Raw genomic sequence first — 26,954 nt, 5'->3', positions numbered from 1 at the left:
ATCCAAAGCATTGCCTTTAATGCTTCAGAACAATGAACAGAATGCATACAAACACACAAATGGAAAGACGAACAAAAACACATGAGAACAAAAATAACACTCCTCTGGTTTTCGATTCCACCTCTTCTTTCTTGACAGTATCAGCTGGGACAGCAACATCAGACTGTGTATATCGGCAGGCTCGGCAAACTGGAATAGGAAAGAAACAAAAATTCAAATAAAAAGAAACATAAACAAATATTAAAATAAAGAGCAAGGAAAAGAACACTGGGTTGCCTCCCAGTCAGCGCTAAGTTTATAGTCTACAGCCCGACTATGCAGAAGCAACCATTAAAGAGCGGCTGCCTCCTATAGTAAGAATCATACGACTCTACGTATGGGTCTTGATTTCCTTCGCCCTCAAGCTTGGCATGATATAGACTTTGTAAGCTCGTCGGTCCAACAACACTTGGTCTGAAATTTTTCTTTCGGAAGGAGACTCCAAATCTAGGCTGAAGCTCATAGAGGATGGAATATACTGGAGGTGGCGTCAATGGCAAGAAAAAATCTTCTAACGGTGTACATGGAACGACCATTGACGAGGTAAAATATGTAGCCTTGTATGTTTCTTCCTCCTCCATTGTCACTTTTGATTCATCTTCACAAGAAAATTCCTCAAAAATTATTTCTTCATGCGCTGGCTCAGTTACTTCATGCTCTTGGCAGATCTCAGAAACTGGTTCTCTATGAAGCGCAATCTGTTCATCTAAAAGACTCAAAAATTTGATGCGGCTTTCGAAGAACTGGTTTGTCTCTTCCTGTCTTTTCACAAAATTCTCCAATTGAGCCACATGATCCTCAAAATACCATACACACTCTTCTTGATGCTCCGGTAGTTGGTTCGAAAAATTTTGTGGAGTACCAAAGGGCAGCCCCTAACCACATCCAAACCCGACTCAATGACAGCCCTTACCTCTCAACTTCGAATGCCTCCTCAAAACCAAAGCCAAGCACAAATCCAAGCCTTCCTAAAAGCCACCACATGAACTACATATCACCCGTGGTAGCTCCTTGATCACCATCCAAATCAACAAACACACAATAAAAAGAACAGCCCAATTTTCGAACCAACCATGCTGGCAAAGAAAAATTTCGAAACCTCCAAAGCATAGCCAAATTTCTGGAATAATCACAGTTCACATAACTCCATAGATTTGCATTTTAAATTCATATATATATATATGACATTACTTATCCACAATACAATTACTTGAAGAAAAGCATTAGAATCTCGGTTGCAATAAAAAAAAACAGAAAAGGGGCGCTCGAACAGGGCAGTTCGTATATGCCTGTATACTTTGAAAATTTTTCCAAGAAAATGCAAGGCACACAAGGTCTAATCTACAATGGGCAAGAAAGAACCATTTCTTTCCTAGCTAAGAAATTCAAAGAAACCAAAAATGAAGCTTTCACAACAATGGCCGATCGAAGGAGCTAGGAAGGAGCTGAAAAATCAAGCTCAAAGGGAAGACCAGTTCGTCCAGCTTTCTTGAAGCGATTCACCGGAGAAGAAAATGATGATGGTGGAGCTCAATGAAGAAGAAGGATGAAGCCGATGGACTCCATGAAGAGCAGGGGAGAAACGAGCGATCCCTTGAGTGTGTGTGAGTGTGTGTATTGCATGAGTGAGTATGTGTGTTTAGGTGGAATGTGTGTGTTAGTTGGGCTAGGGTTTGAATTAAGTTTAAGGATAAGGTTGAGTGTGTAAGTATAGGTGTATGTATATAATTGTGAGTGTGTGAGTGATAGGAGAAAAAGTGTTACACCAATAGGCAACTAGGACTATAAATTAAATTGCACTAAATAAAACACAATCTTGAAAATCCAAGAATTTAAACACTTTAAATATTTCGATGTCACGGCAAAGAGTAAAAATATTTAAATATCAAGCAGAGCGATTTAAAATAATTTAAACAAATTAGGCAAACTTTTAAAAGCAATCTAAATAAATACACAAGCAAAAATAAAATTTTTTAAAATGATTTGGACAATTAAAAAGGATTTAAATAAGCTAGACATTTTAAAATAATTTAAAATAACTAACCTCTAACTTAGACTATTTAAAAATAAGTTGGGCACTCAAAATATTTAAACAAATATGCTAAACAATTAAAATCTTTTAAACATGCAAGTTTAAACCTTTAAAATATTTAAACCAAATAAATTGCACAATTAAATCATTTGAATAAATAATCAAATATTCTATTAGCACACAATTCAAATAAGGAATTTAAATCAGATAAAATTAAAATAAAAATCCTAATATTTAATAAATTAATGCATGCGATTTAGTAGATTGGATTTTAGGCGTTACAATTCCTTCCCCACTTAAATGGAATTTCGTCCTCGAAATTCAGGACTTACTAATTAGCTATGTTCGAATACCTTAGACCAGATCAACACTAAGTTTTCCAACTTAGCACCTACCTGAGTTGGTCCAAGTCAGCTTTCGCTGCGCACTCTGATGCTTACTGATATCTATATCATCAAGAACCAGACTAACTCTTACTGCAAAATAAATTTGCAAACTCCTATTTATCCCCAACTGTTTGTAGCCTAAGAAAAATTTCTAATCACTGTTCCCATGTGACTGTAAGAGTTTTCAATTCGCCACCTAAACTCCTAAAATATCTGATATCTTCTTTAGTTGATAACCTAAAATCTTAGACCGCAACTACAATCAATAAATAATTTACGTCGACCTCGACCATAACTTAAAAACTTTCTAACATCGAATCTAGGCTTAATGCCTAATTACTAATTAAACTTAACTCATATAATATATAACTCGAGCTCGTAAGAAATACACAAAATTCACAAAATACTTAGCAACTATCACTAAACTTTCCTAAATAGGATAGCTAAGGGACTATATAATTCTACCTTGACAGTCACATAAGGGCCGACAAAACAAGTTAATTTTCTTATATTCCCAAATCGTTAATATTACGGAACAATGATTCCTTCAAAAACAACTTAATAACAACTCCGAGACTTTAAAGGTCTACGACACTTATTAGCAATGCTACGCTTAAGGATCCTGGACTATGCCCAAATCCCTTATTAATTAATGCATCTCACAACGCCTCTAATGATAAATAAAAATTCCTTAAGCAACGACTCTAGTTCGGTTAACCTTCAAGTGGAACCAACGACTTTCCTCAGCTTAGGATTGATCAACCTATTTCCATAAATAAATCTAATCCAATCCTTGATAAGAAAATATACTCATAGAATGTTCAGTTCCAAGATATTATCCGATGACATATAGAATCCGAATAGGTGACTAGACAGATCCCAAATATCCATTCACCAATTTATACGTTCATATCTAGCATCTTTAATTCTACCGAAAGTTAAATTCTTAATTAAAATTTTCCAACAGATTTATCCACTTTTCTATCCCAGATACAACGACTAAGAAATCCTTATTTACACTTTAAGTCAAAATATACTACGAGCTATTATCCACTTATTGGCTTAAATCATCTCCAAGCACCAAACGATTCTTACATATCGTCTGATGGCATATCCCAAATTTCTAGTTCAACTTAACCATAAGTTTGAAAAACCAAAAATTCACAAACTATTACATGTACAACCTGAATTCATATTCCAAGGACTTAGAATACATTTGGACCTCGAAGAGTTTGTAGCCCGATCGTAAAGGCTTTATAGTTGATCTTCTAGTACCTTAGTGTTACGCCTTAAACACATATAAATCTTGAATTATGAGATTAATGTTTTTAATGCATTAACAAGTCTGATTTCTCTATGTTTTGATGATTAACAAAACTAGGTTAAAATGTTACTAATATTTACATTGAACTTATTACAGAGTTAAAATTTTCAAGATGAATTAAGACTAAATTCATACTCAAGATCAGAAACAAAATTCGAAGAAGTATAATGCTACGGGATCGGAAGCTTCGATTGGATATCGGAACCTCCGATCATGATCAGAAGCGTCTTCGGAAGCTAAGGGTAGATCGGAAGCTCCGATCAGGGTTCGGAAGCTCCGATTTATTTCAGGGAGTTTTATATTGTTCGGAATGAATAACGGAAGCTACGAAGAACAAGTTCGGAAGCTCCGATCTATGATCGGAAGGTCCGATCATTTTCTAAGAATATTATATTGTTCGGAAGCAGATCGGAGGCAACGAAGTGAAGCAGATCGGAAGCACCGAACGTGATCGGACGTTCCGATCTTGAACGGCCGCCTGATAATCTTGTCCGGAAGACTTTTGCTCGACAACACATTTATTGCGCCGATCGGAAGCTCCGAAGTGGATCGGACGTTCCGATCCAGTACACCCGCGTGTCTCAGAATTCAAATTTCGGAAGCTCCGATGCCGGGATCGGAAGTTCCGATCGATGCCGAATTTTCAGCTATAAAAGGAGGCATTCCGAGGCCATTCAAAACATCCCAATATCTTCAAGTCTCTCAATCCTCTCAAGCATTATTCAAACCATTTGTTGAGCAATTTGTAGCCCCTTTTGAGTGTTCAAAATATATTCACATATCGAGTTGTATACGGGGTTGTAAAATCGAGGGTTGTTTGTTTGTGAGTGGGTTGCTCGGTTTTGTAAACACTTGTGTATGAAGCCAAGTGTATTTTACGAGTGTTGAGGCTATCCTTGGAGCCCTTAAGGCCAAGAGTGTTGAGTTGTATTGGCGCGGTGATCGTGTCAAGTTGTAAGACTATCCTTGGAGCCATCAAGGCCAAGACGTTCGAAGTGCTAGTGGATCCTTGGTTAATCGACTTAACCAAGAAGGGGAGACGTAGACGATTTATCGTCAAACTTCCATAAACATCTCTTATCCCTTTTACTGCTTTATTTACATTACGCATTTATTTACCGCACTTATTATTTGATTGCTTAAGTCTTCCTCTTGCGTACTTGCATAATCGCTTTAAATTGCTAAAGTTGCCAATAGAACCTAAATCTCCCCCCCCCCCTATTAGGTTCTAACAAGTGGTATCAGAGCCACCTTTTTACAAAATATTTTCAAAAAGGCTCTATGAAAAATCTAGCGAGCGACTATGCTCAAGGGCAATCAACAAATCTTCCTCCTCTTTTCAATGGCATAAACTACGGATATTGGAAAAACCGAATGTACCTATATATCCAATCCGTAGATTATGATCTTTGGAAAGTTACTGTGAAAGCTCCCTACATACCTACTAAAGAGGTTGAGGGTGTCAAAATTCCCAAGGGAATGGATGACTTTTCCAAGGAGGACATGCGATTAATTTCTCAAAATGCTAAAGCCATGAATATTCTTCATTGTTCCTTAGATATGAATGAGTACAACCAGATCTCAATGTGCTCATCAGCTAAAGAGATATGGGACAAGTTGAAGATATGCCATGAAGGGACTAATCAAGTCAAAGAGACGAAGATCGATCTACTCCAACTCAAATATGAAACATTCGAGATGGAATCAAACGAAGATGTAGATACTATGTTCCGAAGGCTTACTCAAATTATCAATGAGCTAGCCCAACTCGGGGAACAATATCCAACCAAACAAGTGTGGAGGACAGCTCTACGCGCCTTACCCAAGGAGTGGGATGCCAAGAGGATGGCCATCATCGAGTCAAACAAAGGCGACACCGCATCCTACGATCTTGATCAACTACATGGGACTCTAAAAACCCATGAGCTGGAATTATCAACAAGGAAGGAATTAAAGAAAGAAGATACCAAGGCAAAGGGGATTGCTCTATCTAGCCAATCCAAAGAAGATGATGATGGTGATGATATGGCGCTCTTCGCAAGAAAGTTCAAACGATTCATGCGAGGAAACAAATTCCAAAAGAAGCCGGATAAGGAAGTTACTTGCTACAACTGTCAACAACAAGGCCACTATGCAAATGAGTGTCCTCTTAAGAAGAAATTTGACAAGGGAAAGAAGAAAGCACTTCTAGCCACTTGGAGCGATAGCGACGATGACAAGGAGGAAGCCAACATCTGCCTCATGGCTAAAAGTGATGACATCGTCTCCGACGACGATGATGAGGTACCTTCCTATGACGAACTACTACATGCATATAAAAACATGTTTGATATGGCTAAATCTCTTAGAAAAGAAAATAGAAAGCTCAAACATGAATTAGAAACTAAGGAGCATGAAAACCTAAGATTAAAGGATGACATAGCTCACTTAGAGAAATCTTTTGATAAATTCAATGTAAGTAGTAATAACTTGAATAATTTACTAAGCATGCAAAAATGTAGTTTTGATAAGGGTGGAATAGGGTATGGTAAGAAATCTATAGATTTCACTAGTCTAATTGCTAAAGCAAAAATGAGATCACCCCCTGCATGTTCTTACTGTTGTAAAATAGGACATGTTAGACATAAATGTAGATCTTTAAGATTTCAATATAATCAAAAGAGCTATATGAAATGGAGGCCTAATAGTACTTAACAACTCATCAGTTGGCATTATGAGATCATGATCTAAGGGAGTTCATCATAGACCAGTTTAAATTGCCTTGATGCGACTGGTCTTCCTGATGAACGCTGCTCTGTCCAAGAAAATAGGTTTTTAAAGAGGCATAGCCCTACCTACTACTGGGAGCACTCTTAGAAAGTGGCGATGATGTCGCTATGAGAGACTGAACTCTTGGAAATCTGTTTTTTATTTTTCTTTTCTAACACCGTGGACCCAAAAGAACTAAAGGGTACCAAAATCTCTTCTTGTAGGGAAATAGGAAAATCATTCTCCCTAGCATATGGTATCTAGATAGTGGATGTTCTAGACATATGACAGGGAACAAGGAGCTACTTCAATCAGTCAAACCAAAGGAGAAGGGAACTGTAACCTTTGGAAACAACAACAAAGGAATCATTGAAGGAATCGGCTCAATAGGTATATCTGAATCTTGCTTGATTGATGATGTACTCCTAGTGAAAGGACTTAAGAATAATCTACTAAGCATAAGTCAATTGTGCGGTAGAGGTTATGAAGTCAAATTCACTCCCCAACACTGCACTATATCACTCACGACTGAAAAATCCATAAATTTCAAAGGATATAGAAGTGAAAATGTTTACAAGGTTTCTTTAAACAATTTATCTTTATCAAATATTAAAAGCCTTGTATCCTTGAATGTTGATGACAACATTCTTTGGCATAGACGACTAGGTCATGTTGGTCCTAGTACCATAGAAAAACTTTTTAAACTTGATTTAGTTGTTGGTATGCCAAAACTCAATTTAAAATTAGATTCTATTTGTGATGCATGTCAACTTGGCAAACATACAAGGGAATCTTTTAAAAGCAAAAAATTTATATCAACTTCTATGCCCCTTGAACTTCTTCACCTAGATCTATGTGGTCCCTCGAGGAACGCTAGCCTAGGAGGGAAGCTTTATGCATTTGTCATTGTGGATGATTTCTTACGATTCACGTGGACATTGTTTTTAGCCCACAAAAATGATGCCTTTGATTATTTTAAAACTTTTGTGAAACGTGTTGAGAATGAGAAAAATCTTTCAATAAAGCAGATCCGTAGTGACCACGGAACTGAATTTCAAAATGAGAGTTTTTCAAAATTTTGTGAAGAGAAAGGCATCGGTCATAATTTTTCTTGTCCTAGGACTCCTCAACAAAACGGGGTCGTTGAGAGGAAAAATAGGACACTTGTGGAGATTGCGAGGACCATGATATGTGAGCATTCTCTATCAAAATATTTTTGGGCTGAAGCAATGAACACTGCTTGTTACATCATTAATCGTGTATCAATAAGGCCAATTCTCAAGAAAACTCCATATGAATTATGGAGAGGGAGAAAGCCTAACATTTCTTACTTTTGAGCTTTCGGTTCCAAATGCTACATACATAACAATGGTAAGGACAACCTTGGCAAATTTGATGCCAAATCTGACAAAGGTATCTTTCTCGGATATTCTACCTCAAGTAAGGCATTTAGAGTTTTTAATAAACGCACTTTACTTGTTGAAGAATCTATGCATGTTATTTTTGATGAATCTATGTCTACTATTGTTCGCACTAACATTGATGATGTAGAATTACTCGAAGAAGAGTTGGCTTCCTCAAGCCTAAATGATATAGATGTTTCCGTTGAGGAAACATAACTTCCGAAGGATTGGACGCTTATCAAAGATCACCCAATGGATCTTATCATCGGAAGTCCTTCGAAGGGAGTAGCCACTCGTTATTCTCTTAATAATATTTGTAATCATCTTGCCTTTGTTTCGCATGTTGAACCTAAATGCATAGATGATGCTTTATTAGATGATGCATGGATAATTGCGATGCAAGATGAGTTGAATGAGTTTAAACGCAATGATGTTTGGTTTCTTGTTCCTAGGCCGCATGATAGATCTATCATTGGTACTAAATGCGTGTTTGGGAATAAACTTGACGAGCATGGCACTATCACTAGAAATAAAGCTAGGCTTGTTGCTAAAGGATATAGTCAAGAAGAAGGCATAGATTATGATGAAACTTATGCGCCTGTTGCTAGACTAGAATCTATTCGCATGCTACTTGCTTTTGCTTGCTCTAGAAATTTTAAGTTATTTCAAATGAATGTCAAAAGTGCCTTTCTTAATGGTGAATTGAAAGAAGAGGTTTATATTGAGCAACCTGATGGTTTTGTTGATCTTTCTTTGCCTGATCATGTGTTTAGACTAAACAAAGCATTGTATGGTTTGAAACAAGCTCCTCGAGCTTGGTATGATAAACTGTCTACTTTCTTGCTTTCAAATGGTTTTTCAAGAGGAAAGATCGACATTACCTTATTTACCAAGAATGTCAAAAATGATCTTTTGATTGTGCAAATTTATGTTGATGATATAATTTTTGGTTCTACTGACGAAACTCTTTGTCAAGATTTCTCCAAGCTTATGCAGGAACACTTTGAGATGAGCATGATGGGAGAACTTAACTATTTCCTCGGATTGCAAATCAAACAGTGTAAAGATGGGTTCTTTGTGAACCAAAGCAAATACATCAAGGAGATTCTAAAGAAGTTTGGAATGGAGAACACAAAATCATCATCCACACCGATGAGCACATCAATCAGACTCGACAAGGATGAAAATGGTAAAACTGTAGATCAATCTTCCTTTCGTAGTATGATTGGCTCCTTATTATATGCTACTGCTAGTAGACCGGACATTATGTTTAGTGTTTGCTTGTGTGCACGATTTCAATCATGTCCAAAGGAATCACATTTGTTCGCCTTAAAATGCATTTTCAAATATCTTTCAAATACTCCAAATCTCGGCTTGTGGTATTTGATCGAGCAAATACTACCACAAAAAATCAACGTAAATATATCTATCAATTAAGCTCGAATAAATCGCAAGTGCACGAGTCAAGTAATAATATAGTGTACAAGGTACGAGTATCGTCCCACAGAGATTGATTTATGACAAGATTACCTCAAGTATGATTCTTTAATTAATTAAAACGAGAGATGGAGAATAAATAAAAAAACTGAAATAAAAGAATAAAACAAAAGGGAATAAAAAAATAAGTTCAGAAAATAAATAAACGATTGTTAGGATCTCGGTTCACCTACCCCTTTTCTCCTCTAATGATTGAATTTTAATTCTCAGGTCATGCTTTTGACGGAATTCCCTAATCTATCAATATACTCTCTCGAGCTATATTAATCTAATTAACGAATTGTAATAACCAAGTCTCCTTGTGTTATTTAACAACTGCAATTGCATTAACGATTTTTGGAATCCTCTAGCTTTCACCCTGGTGGACTATGACTATCAACATGTATCCAACCTCATATCTCTATGTAAGTTGTAGATCCATGGATTATATTACCCTATCATGTCATAAAATCTCCTCTCGGTATCAATTATAACACATAAAATCAATAAGAAGTTGATCAATCTCCAAAATTGCAATAAACACAATAATATAATCAAGAATCCTTAAAAACTAATTTCAATCTTCAAGAAGAAATCAAAACATAAGTTTTGGGGGTAGGATCCCCTAAATCCCAACAAATAAAAGAAAAGGAAAAGAGAAAACTAGTTTGTGGTTCTTGAGTTTTTCACGTTCTTCTCCCTCTTTTCGTTCTTCTCCTTGGATGGCCACCTTTCTCCTACGTTTCTGATGTGTGGAACCCTTAAAACGTCAGATTTTTATCTATTTATAGTGCCCAAGAGTTCTTTCCATGTAAAACACCCAGAAATATCTTTTTTTCAACTTACGCACGGGCGCCCGAGCGGTAGAAAAGTGCAGCTCGCGCGCTGGGGCTTCTGTTCTGAACTTTTTTCTCAAACAGGCATGCGCCCGCGCGGTAATAAATAGCAGCCCGCGCGCCCACTGTTTTTTCCAGCGCGCAACAATTTTGTAAAATTCATAACTTGAGTTTTAGCCGTCGGATTGAGCTGAAATTTTGACAGTAGCTTTAAAACATCTTAAATACAATCTGGACGGTGGAGATTTGATTTGGAGCTTCCTAAAATTAAATTTGAATTTTTTACCAAGACTGCTCCGTAATTCATTCTTCAAAAACCCATTTCCTACAAAATTAACCCGGAGAGTGAAATGCTCATGCATGAGATTAATTACAAATAAAACATATAAAAATACACAAGAAACCAAATGAATGCATGACAAATACACATAAAATAATGCACACAAAATGCACTTATCAGTATTCGAAAAATTCTTTCTTTGATTTAAAAGCTTATTGCGATGCCGACTTTGGTGGATATAAGGTGGACCGAAAACGCACTAGTGAAACTTGTTTCTTTTTAGGAAACTATTTAGTTTCTTGGTTTTCCAAAAAGCAAAACTGTGTTGCGTTATCAACGACCGAAGCCAAATATATGGCTGCCGGTAGTTGTTGTGCGCAAATTTTTTGGATGAAGCATCAATTGCTCGACTATGGTGTATATTTTTCAAAAATCCCTATTTTCTGTGACAACACTAGCGCCATATGTCTTACAAAGAATCCGATTCAACATTCGCGCACCAAACATATTGACATTCGTCATCATTTTATTCGTGACCACATCGAACGAAATGAAGTTGAACTTCAATATGTTGACACGTCAAATCAAATTGCCGATATTTTTACAAAACCACTAGATGAAAATACTTTTATTCGTTTGCGTGGTGAACTTCGCATGATTGAGTTGTAATCACTTGTAGGCATAAATTAAATTTAATGTCATATTAAGGGGGAGCTTAATATTAAAATTCGAGCAAATTAATTTTGGATAATACAAATCAATTGTATTTATTCAAAATTAAGAAGCTCACATTTTTATGTGAATTATTTGCTTAAATGTTAAATAAAATAAATTTTAAAGAGTCGAATCATGCTTTCTTCCTAAGGCAGATTGGAACCACCGATCCAGATCGGAACTTCTGATCTGTATCCCGCCACTTTTCAACTTGCGCGGTAAATTTTCCCTCCAAGATGAGGATCGGAACCACCGATCACAATCGGAAAGTTCGATCCCCATCTGATCCGTCTTTTCAAATTACTTTTCACCGCCTTATCTTTAGTTACCGCCTCAGGATCGGAACGTCTGAAGCCTGTTCGGAGCTTCCGATCGACACGTGGCCTTACCTCAGTGGACCGCACGATCGGAACGACCGATCCGGATTGGAGCTTCCGATCGGTCCAACCCCTATAAATATCAGATCGCTCAGTCCGATTTTTTGCACCTAAATTTCTTCTCTTTTCTCTATTTCATCCGATTCCAACCTATAAAAATGCCTGTCAAACGTCGTCGCGATCAAGCGAGTTCTAGTCGCCCTATTATTATCCGTGATCCTACCCAACCAGCTGTTTCCAGGCCCATTCATGATGATTATTTGCATCGTCCTATTCATCCGGGTCGTATATTAGATACTACCTACTTGGCCCAATCCCATCTCCTTCTGTTGAACTTAATCAATGCTCAACATTGGGAATCCTTTTTTCAGTCATCTGTCCCCGACCGAATCTTTCCTCCACTGATTCACGAGTTCTATGCAAACCTTGAACTCGAATTAGGGCATGGTGATATCACCATTGCCACGATCGTTCAAGGAAGGCATATCATCTTTTCTTCTGCTGATCTGTCCTCCTGGTTTGATCTTCCCAGGAATGGACCCGGTGAATACTTTTCCCAAACTTGGCCACAAAATGATCCAAATTTTGATCGTAATCTCTTTCTTAGTACTATTCTCGGTCGACAAGCCACTGGTGCTGACGATCGAATCCATCTCAAGAGTCTTTGTCCTGATTTCCAAATCATTCAAAAACTCATTACCACATCCATAGTTCCCCGCAGTGGAGACCTCTCCACTTGCAAATATCTAGATTTGTATATCCTTTTTCATATCATTTTCTCTCGACCTTTTAACCTTCCGCGCCTTGTTATGCAGACTATGCATCACACGGCAACGACGGCTAAAAAGGTTTCCTTTCCTTTTGACCGGTTTATTAATCGGATTTTGAGTCGTTTTGATATTGATTTTGAGGGGATCCCTTCTCTTGAAATCCAGTCGAGTCATATCATCAACCATCAGTCTATTATCAGGATGGATTTATCTTGGAATCCTGTGTATTCTCGATGGATTGATGATCCTAGTCGAGCTTTTTCTAGATTTTCTCCTATTTTTGATTTTCATCGAGACTTTTCCTCTCTTCCTCACTCTATCCAAACCAAAGGTTTTCCGACTGGTCCGCCCAACACTGATATTCCATCATCTTCCAGTTTTGAGGCCTTTGCATCTACCATTGGTGATCTTCCTTACCAAGCTCCTGAGGTTCCTCCTACACCAATAAACCAATTTCCTAGCGACCGACTCTTCGAGACTCTTCATCGCATTGAGACGAGTATGCACACTCATTTTACCGAGTTGACTGCTAGAGTTGCCTCTCTGGAGACTCGATTTAATGACTTCGCCGCTCGCTATCCTCCTCCGCAGCATGATGACGACTCTTAGATTTTTATTTTATTTTTATTTGTATTTTTTTTCTTGCTTTGTATTAAAAAAATTATTATTGTAATGAAATTGTTGCGTATTTTTTTAATTCTATGTTTCATTACTTTTTGCTTATCACAAAGGGGAAGAATTAATGGTTAAAATATTAATTGGGATAAAATTTGTTTATCTGATAAAATTTGTTTATCCGTTAAACTCTGTTGCTTATAAAAATTGTTTATGATTATCGTATATTTTATCTCCTGTTTTTAACCAAGTTTTGTGATCATAAAAAATGGGGAGATTGTTACGTCTTAAACGCATATAAATCTCGAATTATGAGATTAATATTTTTAATGCACTAACAAGTCTTATTTTTCTATGTTTTGATGATTAACAAAACTAGGTTAAAATGTTACTAATATTTACATTGAGCTTATTACAGAGTTAAAATTTTCAAGATGAATTAAGACTAAATTCATACTCAAGATCAGAAACAAAATTCGAAGAAGTATAATGCTACGGGATCGGAAGCTCCGATTGGATATCGGAACCTCCGATCATGATCAGAAGCGTCTTCGGAAGCTAAGGGTAGATCGGAAGCTCCGATCAGGGTTCGGAAGCTCCGATCTATTTCAGGGAGTTTTATATTGTTCGAAATGAAGAACGGAAGCTACGAAGAACAAGTTCGGAAGCTCCGATCTATGATCGGAAGGTCCGATCATTTTCTAAGAATATTATATTGTTCGGAAGCAGATCGGAGGCAACGAAGTGAAGCAGATCGGAAGCACCGAACGTAATCGGACGTTCCGATCTTGAACGGCCGCCTGATAATCTTGTCCGGAAGACTTTTGCTCGACAACACATTTATTGCGCCGATCGGAAGCTCCGAAGTGGATCGGACGTTCCGATCCAGTACACCCGCGTGTCTCAGAATTCAAATTTCGGAAGCTCCGATGCAGGGATCGGAAGTTCCGATCGATGCCGAATTTTCAGCTATAAAAGGAGGCATTCCGAGGCCATTCAACACATCCCAACATCTTCAAGTCTCTCAATCCTCTCAAGCATTATTCAAACCATTTGTTGAGGAATTTGTAGCCCCTTTTGAGTGTTCAAAATATATTCACATATCGAGTTGTATATGGGGTTGTAAAATCGAGGGTTGTTTGTTTGCGAGTGGGTTGCTCGGTTTTGTAAACACTTGTGTGTGAAGCCAAGTGTATTTTACGAGTGTTGAGGCTATCCTTGGAGCCCTTAAGGCCAAGAGTGTTGAGTTGTATCGGCGCGGTGATTGTGTCAAGTTGTAAGGCTATCCTTGGAGCCATCAAGGCCAAGATGTTCGAAGTGCTAGTGGATCCTTGGTTAATCGACTTAACCAAGAAGGGGAGACGTAGACGATTTATCGTCGAACTTCCATAAACATCTCTTATCCCTTTTACTGCTTTATTTACATTACGCATTTATTTACCGCACTTATTATTTGATTGCTTAAGTCTTCCGCTTGCGTACTTGCATAATCGCTTTAAATTGCTAAAGTTGCCAATAGAACCTAAATCCCCCCCCCCCCAAATTAGGTTCTAACACTTAGTATTTCACCGGTAAGTAAGTCTATAGCTTATCAAGAAATCTTCCTAAATATTCTTTTCATCATTCTATGCCCATAGTTGGTGCATTAGTCTTACTGGTTGATATTCACAAAATCTAAGAACGCTAATAGAAAGTACTCAAAAGTTTCTAGGGGAAACTCTATTTCCTTATCTCGTGACTGATCACCCATTCAGCTTATCAAAGTCATCCGTTCTCTTAACAATCCTATTAAAAATTGAAGCAACCCATTTAATTAATTTACTACCTATCAATCTACTCGCTAGAACTAGATATAACTAGTAGTCGACATTCCTCGCATCACAATAATAACATAGGATTTTATCTATTACTAATACTAAATTCCAACAGTTTAAACGATTTCTATACGGTTACGAGCCAGATTTCTGCACAAAAAATCGAAATTATAGTTGAAACTATAATCCACCCAAGTCCCTGTCTTGGTGGATCATGAAGGGAAATAGACATACATGTAATGCTTCTTAATATGAAATAAAATAATGCAAGTATTACAAACAAACGAGCTGAAATAAAAAAATATCTAGATAAGTGAAAACAACTCACCCATAATTCAATTCTAGGGATGAGTAAATAATAATGGAGGCTCTGTGAATAATAAATATGAGCCAACAAGATACAAATCTCGGGATCATTCACCCATGGGTAATGAAACCATGCTCAAACAATTAAATCACAATCAAGGCAATCAGTGTGACTTCAGTCGAGAGAAGTTCACACAAGTTATCAGGGGAAAAACAACGGTCTCAAAGTAAAATCAGATGTCAGTCACACAACGTAAGTAGATTACCAAAAGGAAGGCAAGGTGAATCTTACTCACACCAACATGCGACTCTAGAACCGAAGAAAAATTTCAAGAAGTAATAAACATGAACAAGAGTTTATTAAGAAGTTCAAATAATGCCAAGGTGGCAGAATTCAACGCTGATTGATGTCATATGAATCCATAAATGTTCAAAGGAAGTGCAAAGAAATTTTGAATACTCAAAAGTATATGTTACAATGGGTTTGAGCACAAAAGAAGGGAAAAGGAAATAACGATCGGAATAGTAGTTCACATATTTGAAAGACTCATAGTAACCGACTCACTATTTCCAAAAATCATATTTGCCCAAATAACAAAAGAAGGACTCAAAATATCCATAATAATATAAAACCAAGTTCAAATCCCAAGTCTTCGCACGAGGTCGATTCATAAACTTAACTGACAAAACATGCACTTATTAATTTCTAAGCTAACTATTCACTTAGTTCTATCATATCCATCCATAAGAGAATAAATTACCACAAGGACAGATCAAATAATACCACCTAATAAGCAAGTTTAATATTTCCGACAAATTTCTACAATCTCACCAAACATTGTTATCACCACCTAATAACTCAAACAACATCCACGTTCTATCCAAAACTGAAAGGAATGTTAGTACACCAACTCCGTTTAACTTGAAACCGCATGCTATAAAAATAAACATTTGAATGGTACACTTTAAACTATTAAAATAAATTTTTAAACGAAAATAAGCACTAAAATACGCACTTAAACAAATTAAACATCTAGTTTTAAAAATATTCTAAAAAGGATGACATCAAAACATTTAAAGTATTCATTCAAGTATGACTAACATATAAAATTCTTTAAAAACTTATAGACTTTGAGGCGAGACTTCTCGAGTTTTTTGCAATCGGCAGTAGGCACAACCCAAACCAGAACCATGCTCTGATACCAACTGAAACGACCCTAACTCAACTTTAAATAATAATTAAATAAAATACGGATTTTTCAAAATATTAAAATTTTTTATTAAAATTTCGGAATGACCTCTCTGTTTATATTACAACCCACCTGTCTCAGACAGCAACCAAAATAAAAACAAAAGAAATAGACTACTGACGATACCAGAAACTAGGCCGAGACAAGAACGAGGCCCAAGAGAGAGGTTCGATATATCAAATATCCACAAGATTAGAAATCTAATATTTACATGCTCATAAACAATGATATCGAAACAATACATATGAATTTGACAACTGAGCAAAATAAATGATCCATAACATAGAAATTCTAATAACTATGCGGAAGACGAGCATAGGTCGGAGGGATGTGTCATGCCCGCATCGCAGTTCACTCGATAATCGTGCCTCTCGAGCTTAATAAAATACACCCCACCTGAAAACAATAAGTGTAGTGAGCCTAAAAGACTCAGCAAGAAAATTGGGGGGGGGGGGGGGGAATAACGAGTACTACGTAAATACAAGCACACAGATTAAAAATAGCTGATACTAAAAATACCTTTGTTTTGTGCCCTTACTTTAAACAAGTAAATAAACTTCAAAATGAATGAGAGAACATGAATGAAACATATGCATGGCTAAGTCACGTATAATCAATGAAACTGCATAAACTGAATCTGAATCTGTAACTGTAACTGTGACTGTGAACTTAGATCCTTGATTGTGACTCTGTGATTGCGATCATGATCATGGCTATAGTGCACAATGCCGCAAGGAGGTTGAGATGAAACCCTACCCGTACTTGCCCTATTGGTAAGGGAGACCAGAATAGCTCCGGCCCCACACGAACACATGATAAGGTAAGGAAACCCATTATGAATTGGTAAGGGAGGCCAAAACGTCTTTCAGCCCCACACGAACACATGAATATGTAGTCACAACTATCTCACTTCGTTCAAAAATATTTCTTTCCTTTATTGAATATGAGACTTAGCATGCATAGTGCACAATGCCGCAAGGAGGTTGAGATGAAACCCTACCCGTACTTGCCCTATTGGTAAGGGAGACCAGAATAGATCCGGCCCCACACGAACACATGCTAAGGTAAGGAAACCCATTATGAATTGGTAAGGGAGGCCAAAACATCTTTCAGCCCCACACGAACACATGAATATGTAGTCACAACTATCTCACTTCGTTCAAAAATATTTCTTTCCTTTATTGAATATGAGACTTAGCATGCATATGTAAATATGACGTACATGTAAATGTTAATAAATAATCATGCATATGACTCACACATGGATGATCGGGATGGTGATTTAGGAACTAAACCTAAGGATGGAAAATTTAACCCATAAATTGCACTTACGACAAATTAGAGCAGTTTACCCGTAAAATTTATAACTTGTTTGATTCTTATCCAAAAAGCATTCCGCTTGAAACCACGGCTCCAAGACACTTAAAACTAAGTAGGAAATTCAACCTAATAGGTTTATTCATAAGCTATCATTTTAAAAAATTCAAAACTCGGGCAGCAGCCCTTATGCTTCAAAAATTCTGCACCTAGTTAAATCAAAAATCTAGAACTCGACCAAAACTTAACCTAATTCATTCCTGCTTGAACCGATATATTTATAACATCCTAGGCTACTTCCAGTCTCAATCCCTTAGCCATAACTCGTCTCTACCCCTGTCTTAACCGCCCATTTCCGGACAGCTCCTACACTAGAAAAATTTCTGCACAACTAAACCTTAGCTTAGCTTTCTTTCAAGACCTTCAACCCTTGAACTTCCAAATTTCCAGCCCATAACCAAACCACATGACCTCCCATACACTCCTTTTAAACCCTTAGAACAGCTTTCCCAAAGCCTAGTGTGACTCCAAAGGGCAGCCCCTAACCACATCCAAACCCGACTCAATGGCAGCCCTTACCTCTCAACTTCGAATGCCTCCTCAAAACCAAATCCAAGCACAACTCCAAGCCTTCCTAAAAGCCACCACATGAACTACATATCACCCGTGGTAGCTCCTTGATCACCATCCAAATCAACACAACACGCAATAAAAAGAACAACCCAATTTTTGAACCAACCATGCTAGCAAAGAAAAATTTCGAAACCTCCAAAGCATAGCCAAATTTCTGGAATAATCACATTTCACATAACTCCACAGATTTGCATTTCAAATTCATATATATATGACATAACCCATCCACAATACAATTACTTGAAGAAAAGCATTATAATCTCGGTTGCAATAAAAAAAAACAGAAAAGGGGCGCTCGAACAGGGCAGTTCGTATATGCCTGTATACTTTGAACATTTTTCCAAGAAAATGCAAGGCACACAAAGTCTAATCTACAATGGGCAAGAAAGAACCATTTCTTGCCTAGCTAAGAAATTCGAAGAAACCAAAAATGAAGCTTTCACAACAATGGCCGATCGAAGGAGCTAGGAAGGAGCTGAAAAATCGAGCTCAAAGGGAAGACCAGTTCGTCCAGCTTTCTTGAAGAGATTCACCGGAGAAGAAAATGATGATGGGGGAGCTCAATGAAGAAGAAGGATGAAGACGATGGACTCCATGAAGAGAAGGGGAGAAACGAGCGATCCCTTGAGTGTGTGTATTGCATGAGTGAGTGTGTGTGTTTAGGTGGAATGTGTGTGTTAGTTGGGCTAGGGTTTGAATTAAGTTTAAGGATAAGGTTGAGTGTGTAAGTATAGGTGTATGTATATAATTGTGAGTGTGTGAGTGATTGGAGAAAAAGTGCTACACCAATAGGCAACTAGGATTATAAATTAAATTGCATTAAATAAAACACAATCTTGAAAATTCAAGAATTTAAACACTTTAAATATTTCGATGTCACGGCAACGAGTAAATATATTTAAATATCAAGCAGAGCGATTTAAAATAATTTAAACAAATTAGGCAAACTTTTAAAAGCAATCTAAATAAATACACAAGCGAAAATAAAATTTTTTAAAATGATTTGGACAATTAAAAAGGATTTAAATAAATAAGCTAGACATTTTAAAATAATTTAAAATAACTAACCTCTAACTTAGACTATTTAAAAATAAGTTGGACACTCAAAATATTTAAACAAATAAGCTAAAAAATAAAAATATTTTAAATATGCAAGTTTAAACCTTTAACATATTTAAATCAAATAAATTGCACAATAAAATCATTTGAATAAATAATCAAATATTCTATTAGCACACAATTCAAATAAGGAATTTAAATCAGATAAACTTAAAATAAAAATCCTAATATTTAATAAATTAATGCATGCGATTTAGTAGATTGGATTTTAGGCGTTACAATAGTAGTAGTCCGATTCCATTTTATAATATTAGTTGACTAAACATGATTAGATTAAATGAAGAATGATTAAGAGATTTTAATATGATCAAATGGACCATGAAATCGGATCCAGAGCATCCAAAAATGGTAAAGTGCAAATTTGAGATCAAGTAGTTCAGATGGTCCGAACTACATAACTATGGTGGGATCGGATGGTCCGAAGGGTTAGGAACCAACGAAGCAGTTCGGAAGGTGAGTGATATCGGACGACCGGATCAGGAGATCGGACGGTCCGAACTCAATTGGGACAGATTTCCAAATCGGGTCAATAGGATGACATCATGGCTGACAACATTGGGCATGATCGGACGATCCGAAGTCCTTGATCGGACGGTCCGAAGCACATGCGGGATAGATGGTGTAGATCTTGACACGTGGTGCTGCATGTGTGAGATCGGACGGTCCAAAGTACAGTTTGGACGATCCGATCTGGCCACTCAGACACGTGGTAGAACATGCAGGATCGGACGATCCGAACCCTTGTTCGGACGATCCGATCTCCGCCTATAAATATAGGGTCCGAGGAGCTCATTTCTCACACCATTTCCAACCTCTCCTCTCCCATATTGGCTCGATTTTAATGGCTTTTGGGACTCTTTAATAAAGAGTTGGAGTAGGTAATAGTATTTTTATAGCTAAAAATGTCCAAAATAGTGGCCAAGAAGGGGAGCTTTGGTGAGGTGTCCTGCAGTCTTAGTGGAGCTGTGCCCAAGCTCTAGGACATTTGACATCAGCGGGCTGACGACGGACGAAGGTATAGCTCTAGATCCTTATAAAAAATAGGGAGTATGCTATAATTTAATTAAAACTTTTAGAGCATGTTAGATGTTGTTTAATGATATAGTAATCATGTGATTATAGGCTTTTAGAGCTATATATATCAATGATGCATGATTACAATGATTGGAGTACTGGACTGTAGATGCGGGGATATCTAGGACTTTTATTGAGGTATGAAAGTACTGTTTGATATATCCAGACTGGGTATGCATTTATTATGTGTTGCATTGATTATATGTCATGATTTTATCTGCATATATTATGTCACGATAATATGCTGCATGTATGATCATATTGATCTTATATCCTTGTGATATCCTGTATTTGGTTTTTACCCTATCTTGTTAGTGTATGGTTGGACGCATGGACTCGTGTCAGATCACCAATATTGGTTGGACACGTAGACTTGTGTCAGTCACCGGTAAATCTACTGTCGGGTATGTAGGTCACCTCCTGAAGCGACGGCATAACGTGCTACATATCTAGGGCCCGAGTCTGTTCTTGACCATAGATTCTTGATTCCGAGTCTTGGTACCCATACACTTTCATTCATGCATATATATATATATATTATTTTTATACTCATACTCTTATGTTAAGCGTTTTATGCTCACGTCTTCGTACTGTTTATTGGACACCCCATTCGACGTTGCAGTTAAAGGTGGTTCACCAGGAGTCTTGGGAGTTAGTCAGGTGACCAGGGCAGACTGTGGGGTCCAGTAGTGTATTTTTCCGTTGTAAGATTCAATTGTATTATTATTGGGATTTGATTACTGGTTGTATTCTGTCGGGGTATTTTAATTTGATTTAGTTTCCGCTGAGTAACTCTGAATATGTTTATTTATTGATTAATTGGATGCCTAAACTTTTGATTAATAAATGATCACGGGGTGGGTCACTACAAGTATTCTGTTTCATATGAGAATTTACATTATATGTTGTTTAATTATTTGCTGAATTGCACTAAAAATTTGTCGTGTTTGCTTTTACGTGCAGGACATCTTGGTGAACCCACATTTATTAGTTGAAAATGTATTATAATGGAACAATGAATGTGATGACTACATCCAAGGAATATATTGGAGGGAGTATCAAGTATTTTGACTTTGTTGATAGCCAAAAAATCCAGATTGTAGCACCTAAAATCCAATCTATTAAATTGAATACATTAAATTAAATAAATATTTTGACTATTATTTTTAAGTTTAATTAATATAAATTATTTATTTGAATTAAGCTTAATTGATTTAAATTATTTAATTTGAATTATGTGCTAACAAAATATTAATTATTTATTAAAATAATTTTATTCTACTAACTATTTAATTAATGTTTTTAATTGTTTATGTTTATTTATTTAAATTATTTTATTGTGCAAATTAATAATTTTAATGATTTTAAATGTTTAAGATTGCATAATTAAATGATTTTAATTGTTTAGTTTATTCATTTAAATGATCTTAACTGTCTCGCTTATCTATTTAAAATGATTTAAGTTTATTTGATAGTTATTTAAATGATTTTAATTGTTTATCTTATTTATTTAAATACTTTTAATTGTTCAACTTATTATTTTAAATAACATAATTTTAGTGGTTAGTTATTTTAAATTATTTAAAATTTCTAGCTTATTTATTTAAATGTTTTTAAACGTTCGTCTAGTTTTTAAATTATTTAAATCTCTCTTTTTATTATTAAAAAAATTTATTTATTGTTGTGACATCAAAATATTTAAAGTGTTGGTTTTAATTTCTAAGTTAGTGTTTAAATTTCTTTAGATGTTTATTTGTTTCAATATTAAGTTAATTAATCTTGAGATTCTTGAGTTCAGTGACTTCCGGATCCGGCACACGGTGATGGTGGATTTGGCGGTAAATCCTTAAATTTTATTTCTAGAGTTAAATTTATGGGAGTTGAGAAAAATAAATGAAATTTTTGCTTTTAAAATTTTCGGGTGCCAAAAAAATCGCTTTTAGTGCATTTTTGAGCTTATTTTTAATATTTCTAAAAAATCAGCCTTTTCAAACCCGGACTAGTAAAAATTCAATTATTATATTTAAATGTTGGGATTTTTAAACTTAAAAATCAAAATAGGTGCAAAACATGTAGAGTTAAAGTTGTAAAGAGGGAAGTAACACTTTCATAAGTGTAGTAGCACTTTTAATTTTCTCCACTCACACACCTACATATACATACATACATCTATACATACACACATATACACCTTTTTTCGTGAAGATTGAGATAGATCACTATCGTAGTTTTGGTGAATATAATTCACTATATTTTTGTTGAATACTCTTGATTTGGATTTGTTTTTATTTAGTTTAGTTAATTTTTGTGAATAATTTGTGCATGGATGCTTTTAGGATTCTTGGCTTCTGTATTCTGTTCAAATAAGGGGAATTTCCCTCTGAAGTTTTCGGCCACACTGCAGAATTTATAAGCGTATTAACTTTTCATCGGTTCGAATGCCGTAACAACGATTTGCATATCTATTTCTCGTTGATGATATAGATTTTTCGCTCTAATTTTTTATGCTTAAATAGTCACCGCCTGCATATTAATTCAAGAAAGACAAAAACCGTGAATTGGATGGCCACTTAACGAAATACGGTACAAGTTAGGACTAGGAGAATTAATGTTGTGTGACTGTAGAAGAACCAACGAAAAATGTTAACTTTTCAAAGGGTTTGGATCGTTTTATTTGTTTTTCAACTAATGTGTTTTTACAATTTCTGGACATTAATCCAGATTCCACTAATTACCATCATATATTTCTGGTCTATAAGATTATACATATCTGATTGAATAATTAAATGCATGTGCACAATATATACTACTCTAAATTTACGCAGACGTCAACGATCATTTATTATGTAATACTAATGATTACATTATATAGGATTAAGTTGTTTATTTATGTTTATGCCTTGTGAAATCTTGTTTTTTTAGACATTTTGGTATTTGGGTTGCTCAACTAATCACCCAAGAATAATTGGACGAGTGTCATCTCTTTGTCGTCGGCAAGCTCGCTCATGTCTGAACCAGGTAATTTCATATCTGTCATCTCACTCATCTCATTTCTAAGACATTTTTATAGATTTAAATTGAAGATAATAACAAAAGGAGATTTGGATTTAATAGTTTCTTAAAAATCCTAAAATAAATATGATATGACCGGAGATTGCATTTTTAGCGGTTTGGATTTGATATAATATAATGTACAGAGGCGGATCCAGGATTTTAACTTTAGAAGGGTCAGATACTAGGTGACGATAATATGCGATGATGGAGCTAATTTGTGATATGTGCGTTAATTTCCCTAAAATTTTTATTTGGGTGATACATATAAATATTTTTATAAAATAATAAATTTTTAAAAAATTTTGAGGGCTACAACGATCCGTTACCACTTACCACTAGCGAAATCAAATATTAACTTAATAAAAACATTAATTTTTTTTGTGTCATTTTGCGCTTTACTTTTAAATTTTAATTTAAATTTCAGAAAATATTTTTTACTAATTTTATAGATCTTTTTCAATATGAAAAAATGAGTAAAAATAAAATTTAAGTTTGGATTTATGAGAGATGCTCATGCATAGTGTGATAATACATAAATAAATATAAAAAAAAGTTTAGTCAACTCTCGATGATGAACAAATTTGAGTTCAATAATAGAAATGGAATTTGTCCAATAAAAATAAAAAATTAGATGAGCTTATTAATGTACTAAGCTTATAAAAACAAAGTCTCGTTAATAATAGAGATTAAAATTTGTATAATCAAAACATTTATTAAAGGGTTACTTAGCCTAACAAACAAATTTTTTTTAAAAAAAATGCAAAAACGTAAATGAAAATAAATAAATAAATTGTTATGGGCCACTTAGCCCAACTGCCCAAGTAGTAAAAATTCAAAAAACAAAATGAGTATCGTCGGAACCCTGCTCTTTTTCTTCCAAAAGGAAAGTTTACCAGTTACGCTAAGGATATATTTAATACCAAATTATTAGTTTATATATATATATATATACACACACTAAACATAAAAATTTCGGGATAATGTAATTGTAAAATTCCCAAAATATTTGTTTTTTTTAGGTGTTTTAAATTCAGTACATGGTGGTTTAATGAATGATGCACCTTTAGATAGTGAGATTGAGCCAGTAGATGGTGGTTTAATGAATGATGCACCTTTATTTGTAGAAGATAGTGAGATTGAGCCCAAGGTTGGGATGAAATTTAAAAATGAGAATGAAGTATTTGAATTCTACAAGAGATATGTCTATCATGTTGGTTTTTCAGTTAGAAAAAGAACTTCACAAAAGAATAACAAAGGGGTTGTTACGTTTATTGCATTCACATGTAGTCGAGAAGGTTGTAGAGGTAGTAATACAAGCACTACATTGAAACCCCAACCAAACAGTCAAATAGGTTGTAAAGTTAGGTTGTCAGCTTGTTCAGATGCTACTGGAGTATGGAGAAATACCGGTGTCTATCTCGAGCACAATCAGCTAATTAGTCCATCCAAATCCAGAGTATTTCGATGCTATCGTCAGTTGAATGCTCACGTGAAACGACAACTAGAGGTGAATGATATAGCAGGTATTCCTCTTCATAAAAGTTATAACTCAGTTGTTGTTGAAAAAGGTGGATATGAGAATATTACTTTTATTGAAAAAGATTGTCGAAATTATATTGATAAGGTCAGGAAATTAAGACTTGGAGAGGGAGATGCGGCTGCTTTTCAAGCTTATTTCTCCAAAATGCAGTCACTTTGTCCTGGTTTTTTCTTTAGCTTGGATTTGGATGATGAGGGTCGATTAAAAAATGTATTTTGGGCAGATAATAGAAGTAGGCAAGCATATAAGAAATTTGGGAATGTAGTGACTTTTGATACAACGTACTTAACTAATAAGTACGGCATGCCATTTGCTCCTTTCGTCGGTGTAAACCATCATGGACAACCGACACTTCTTGGGTGCAGTATACTTTCTAATGAGGATACAAAGACATTTGTATGGTTGTTGAAGATATGGCTAGAGTGCATGAAATTTCAGACACCTCAGGGGATAATCACAGATCAGGACAGGGCAATGCAGAATGCCATAGAAGTAGTATTTCCTAACAAAAAACATAGATGGTGTTTATGGCATACACTTCAAAAATTATCTGAAAAATTTGGATATCATTCTCAAAAGGCTTCCATATTCTCGTCTATACACGAACTGGTGTATGAATCACAAAGTGCAGATGAGTTCGAACAGGGTTTGTTTTCTATGCTTGATATGTATGAATTGAAAAATAATGATTGGTTGATCGGGCTTTTTTGGGAAAGAATTCATTGGGTTCCTTGTTTTCTCAGAACTTTATTTTGGGCCGGAATGTCAACAACTCAATGGATTGAGGGTAGGAATGCATTTTTTGATGGGTATGTGCATTCAAAAACATCTTTAAAACAGTTTATGGAGCAATATGAGCAAGCTCTAAGGATTAAAGTTGAGAAAGAGTTCCAAGCCGATTTTAAATCCTAATCCCAGATGGTCCCTTGCGTTACTCGATTTGATGTGGAGAGGCAATTTCAAAGTGCTTATACAATTGTAAAATTTAAATAATTTCAACAAGAATTGATAGGAAAGATGTATTGTGACGTTGAATCCATTGATGAAGGGTCTTTCGGTACGAGATATGTGGTTAAAGATGTAGCGACCCTACCCGGATCCACTACCTAATCAGAGTTAATAAAACACATGTACTAATAATAAAAACGTAAAGAGCGGATAATTAAAAATACATCAATTTCAATCGGCAGAATAGAACCGAAGACAACAAAAGTGTATAAATACTCTTATACAACCAAATCAAAAGTCTATAGGGTTACATGTCCTACCGCTAAACTCTCGCTGCAACAGTTAAAGAACTCAACCCTGCTGCGAGTCACCTGGACCGTCCAGCCTCAAACCTGCCCTGCCACAAGGTACCCAAAAATACCAAACGCAGGGGCGTGAGCGACAATGCTCAATACGAAAGCAATAATATATAAACTAATATTCAGCAATCAAATGACTTTAAACTAATGGGCAAAATAGTCTACTCAGGGCATCACGAATATACAGTACCATGCTAAGAGAGAGACTCCGCGGGGTACTCGTATATTCTCCTATCCACTATAGCGTCTACTCCACCGTCGTGGTCACTCTTAGTGATAGCAAAACCAGGGGCTGAGTCTCCCCAGACACGAATCCATAAGGAGTAATTCATCACCGATGGAAACTGTCATGACTTGCATCATACCAGATGCAGTCCAGTGTAAACATGCATGTGCTAAAGTGGTAAAACATGGTAAAAACATATAGCACATAATCATGCAACATATAAGTATATATATCATGCCGGTTACCTCGATCAGTACTTACGTACCTCTAACATTGCGGTCAAATCCTAGCACCACTGGTCTAGATCTCACGCC

General features: G+C 35.9%; 1 protein-coding gene across 1 annotated transcript in view; it reads left to right on the top strand.

The window, feature by feature from the left end:
- Nucleotides 1-26,019, top strand: part of LOC140878897 (protein FAR1-RELATED SEQUENCE 5-like) — a 30,026-nt gene extending 4,007 nt beyond the window's left edge. Inside the window, exon 2 of the mRNA XM_073282522.1 lies at nucleotides 24,587-26,019. Coding sequence (XP_073138623.1) covers nucleotides 24,587-26,019 — 1,433 coding nt within the window. The remainder of the gene's footprint in view (nucleotides 1-24,586) is intronic.
- The last annotated feature ends 935 nt before the right edge of the window (nucleotides 26,020-26,954 follow it).

Source organism: Henckelia pumila, chromosome 2, assembly GCF_033568475.1.
Source record: "Henckelia pumila isolate YLH828 chromosome 2, ASM3356847v2, whole genome shotgun sequence".
NCBI classification, from domain to species: domain Eukaryota; kingdom Viridiplantae; phylum Streptophyta; class Magnoliopsida; order Lamiales; family Gesneriaceae; genus Henckelia; species Henckelia pumila.
Note: the sequence above shows the minus strand (reverse complement) of the source record. Positions and strands in the feature narration are given on the sequence as shown.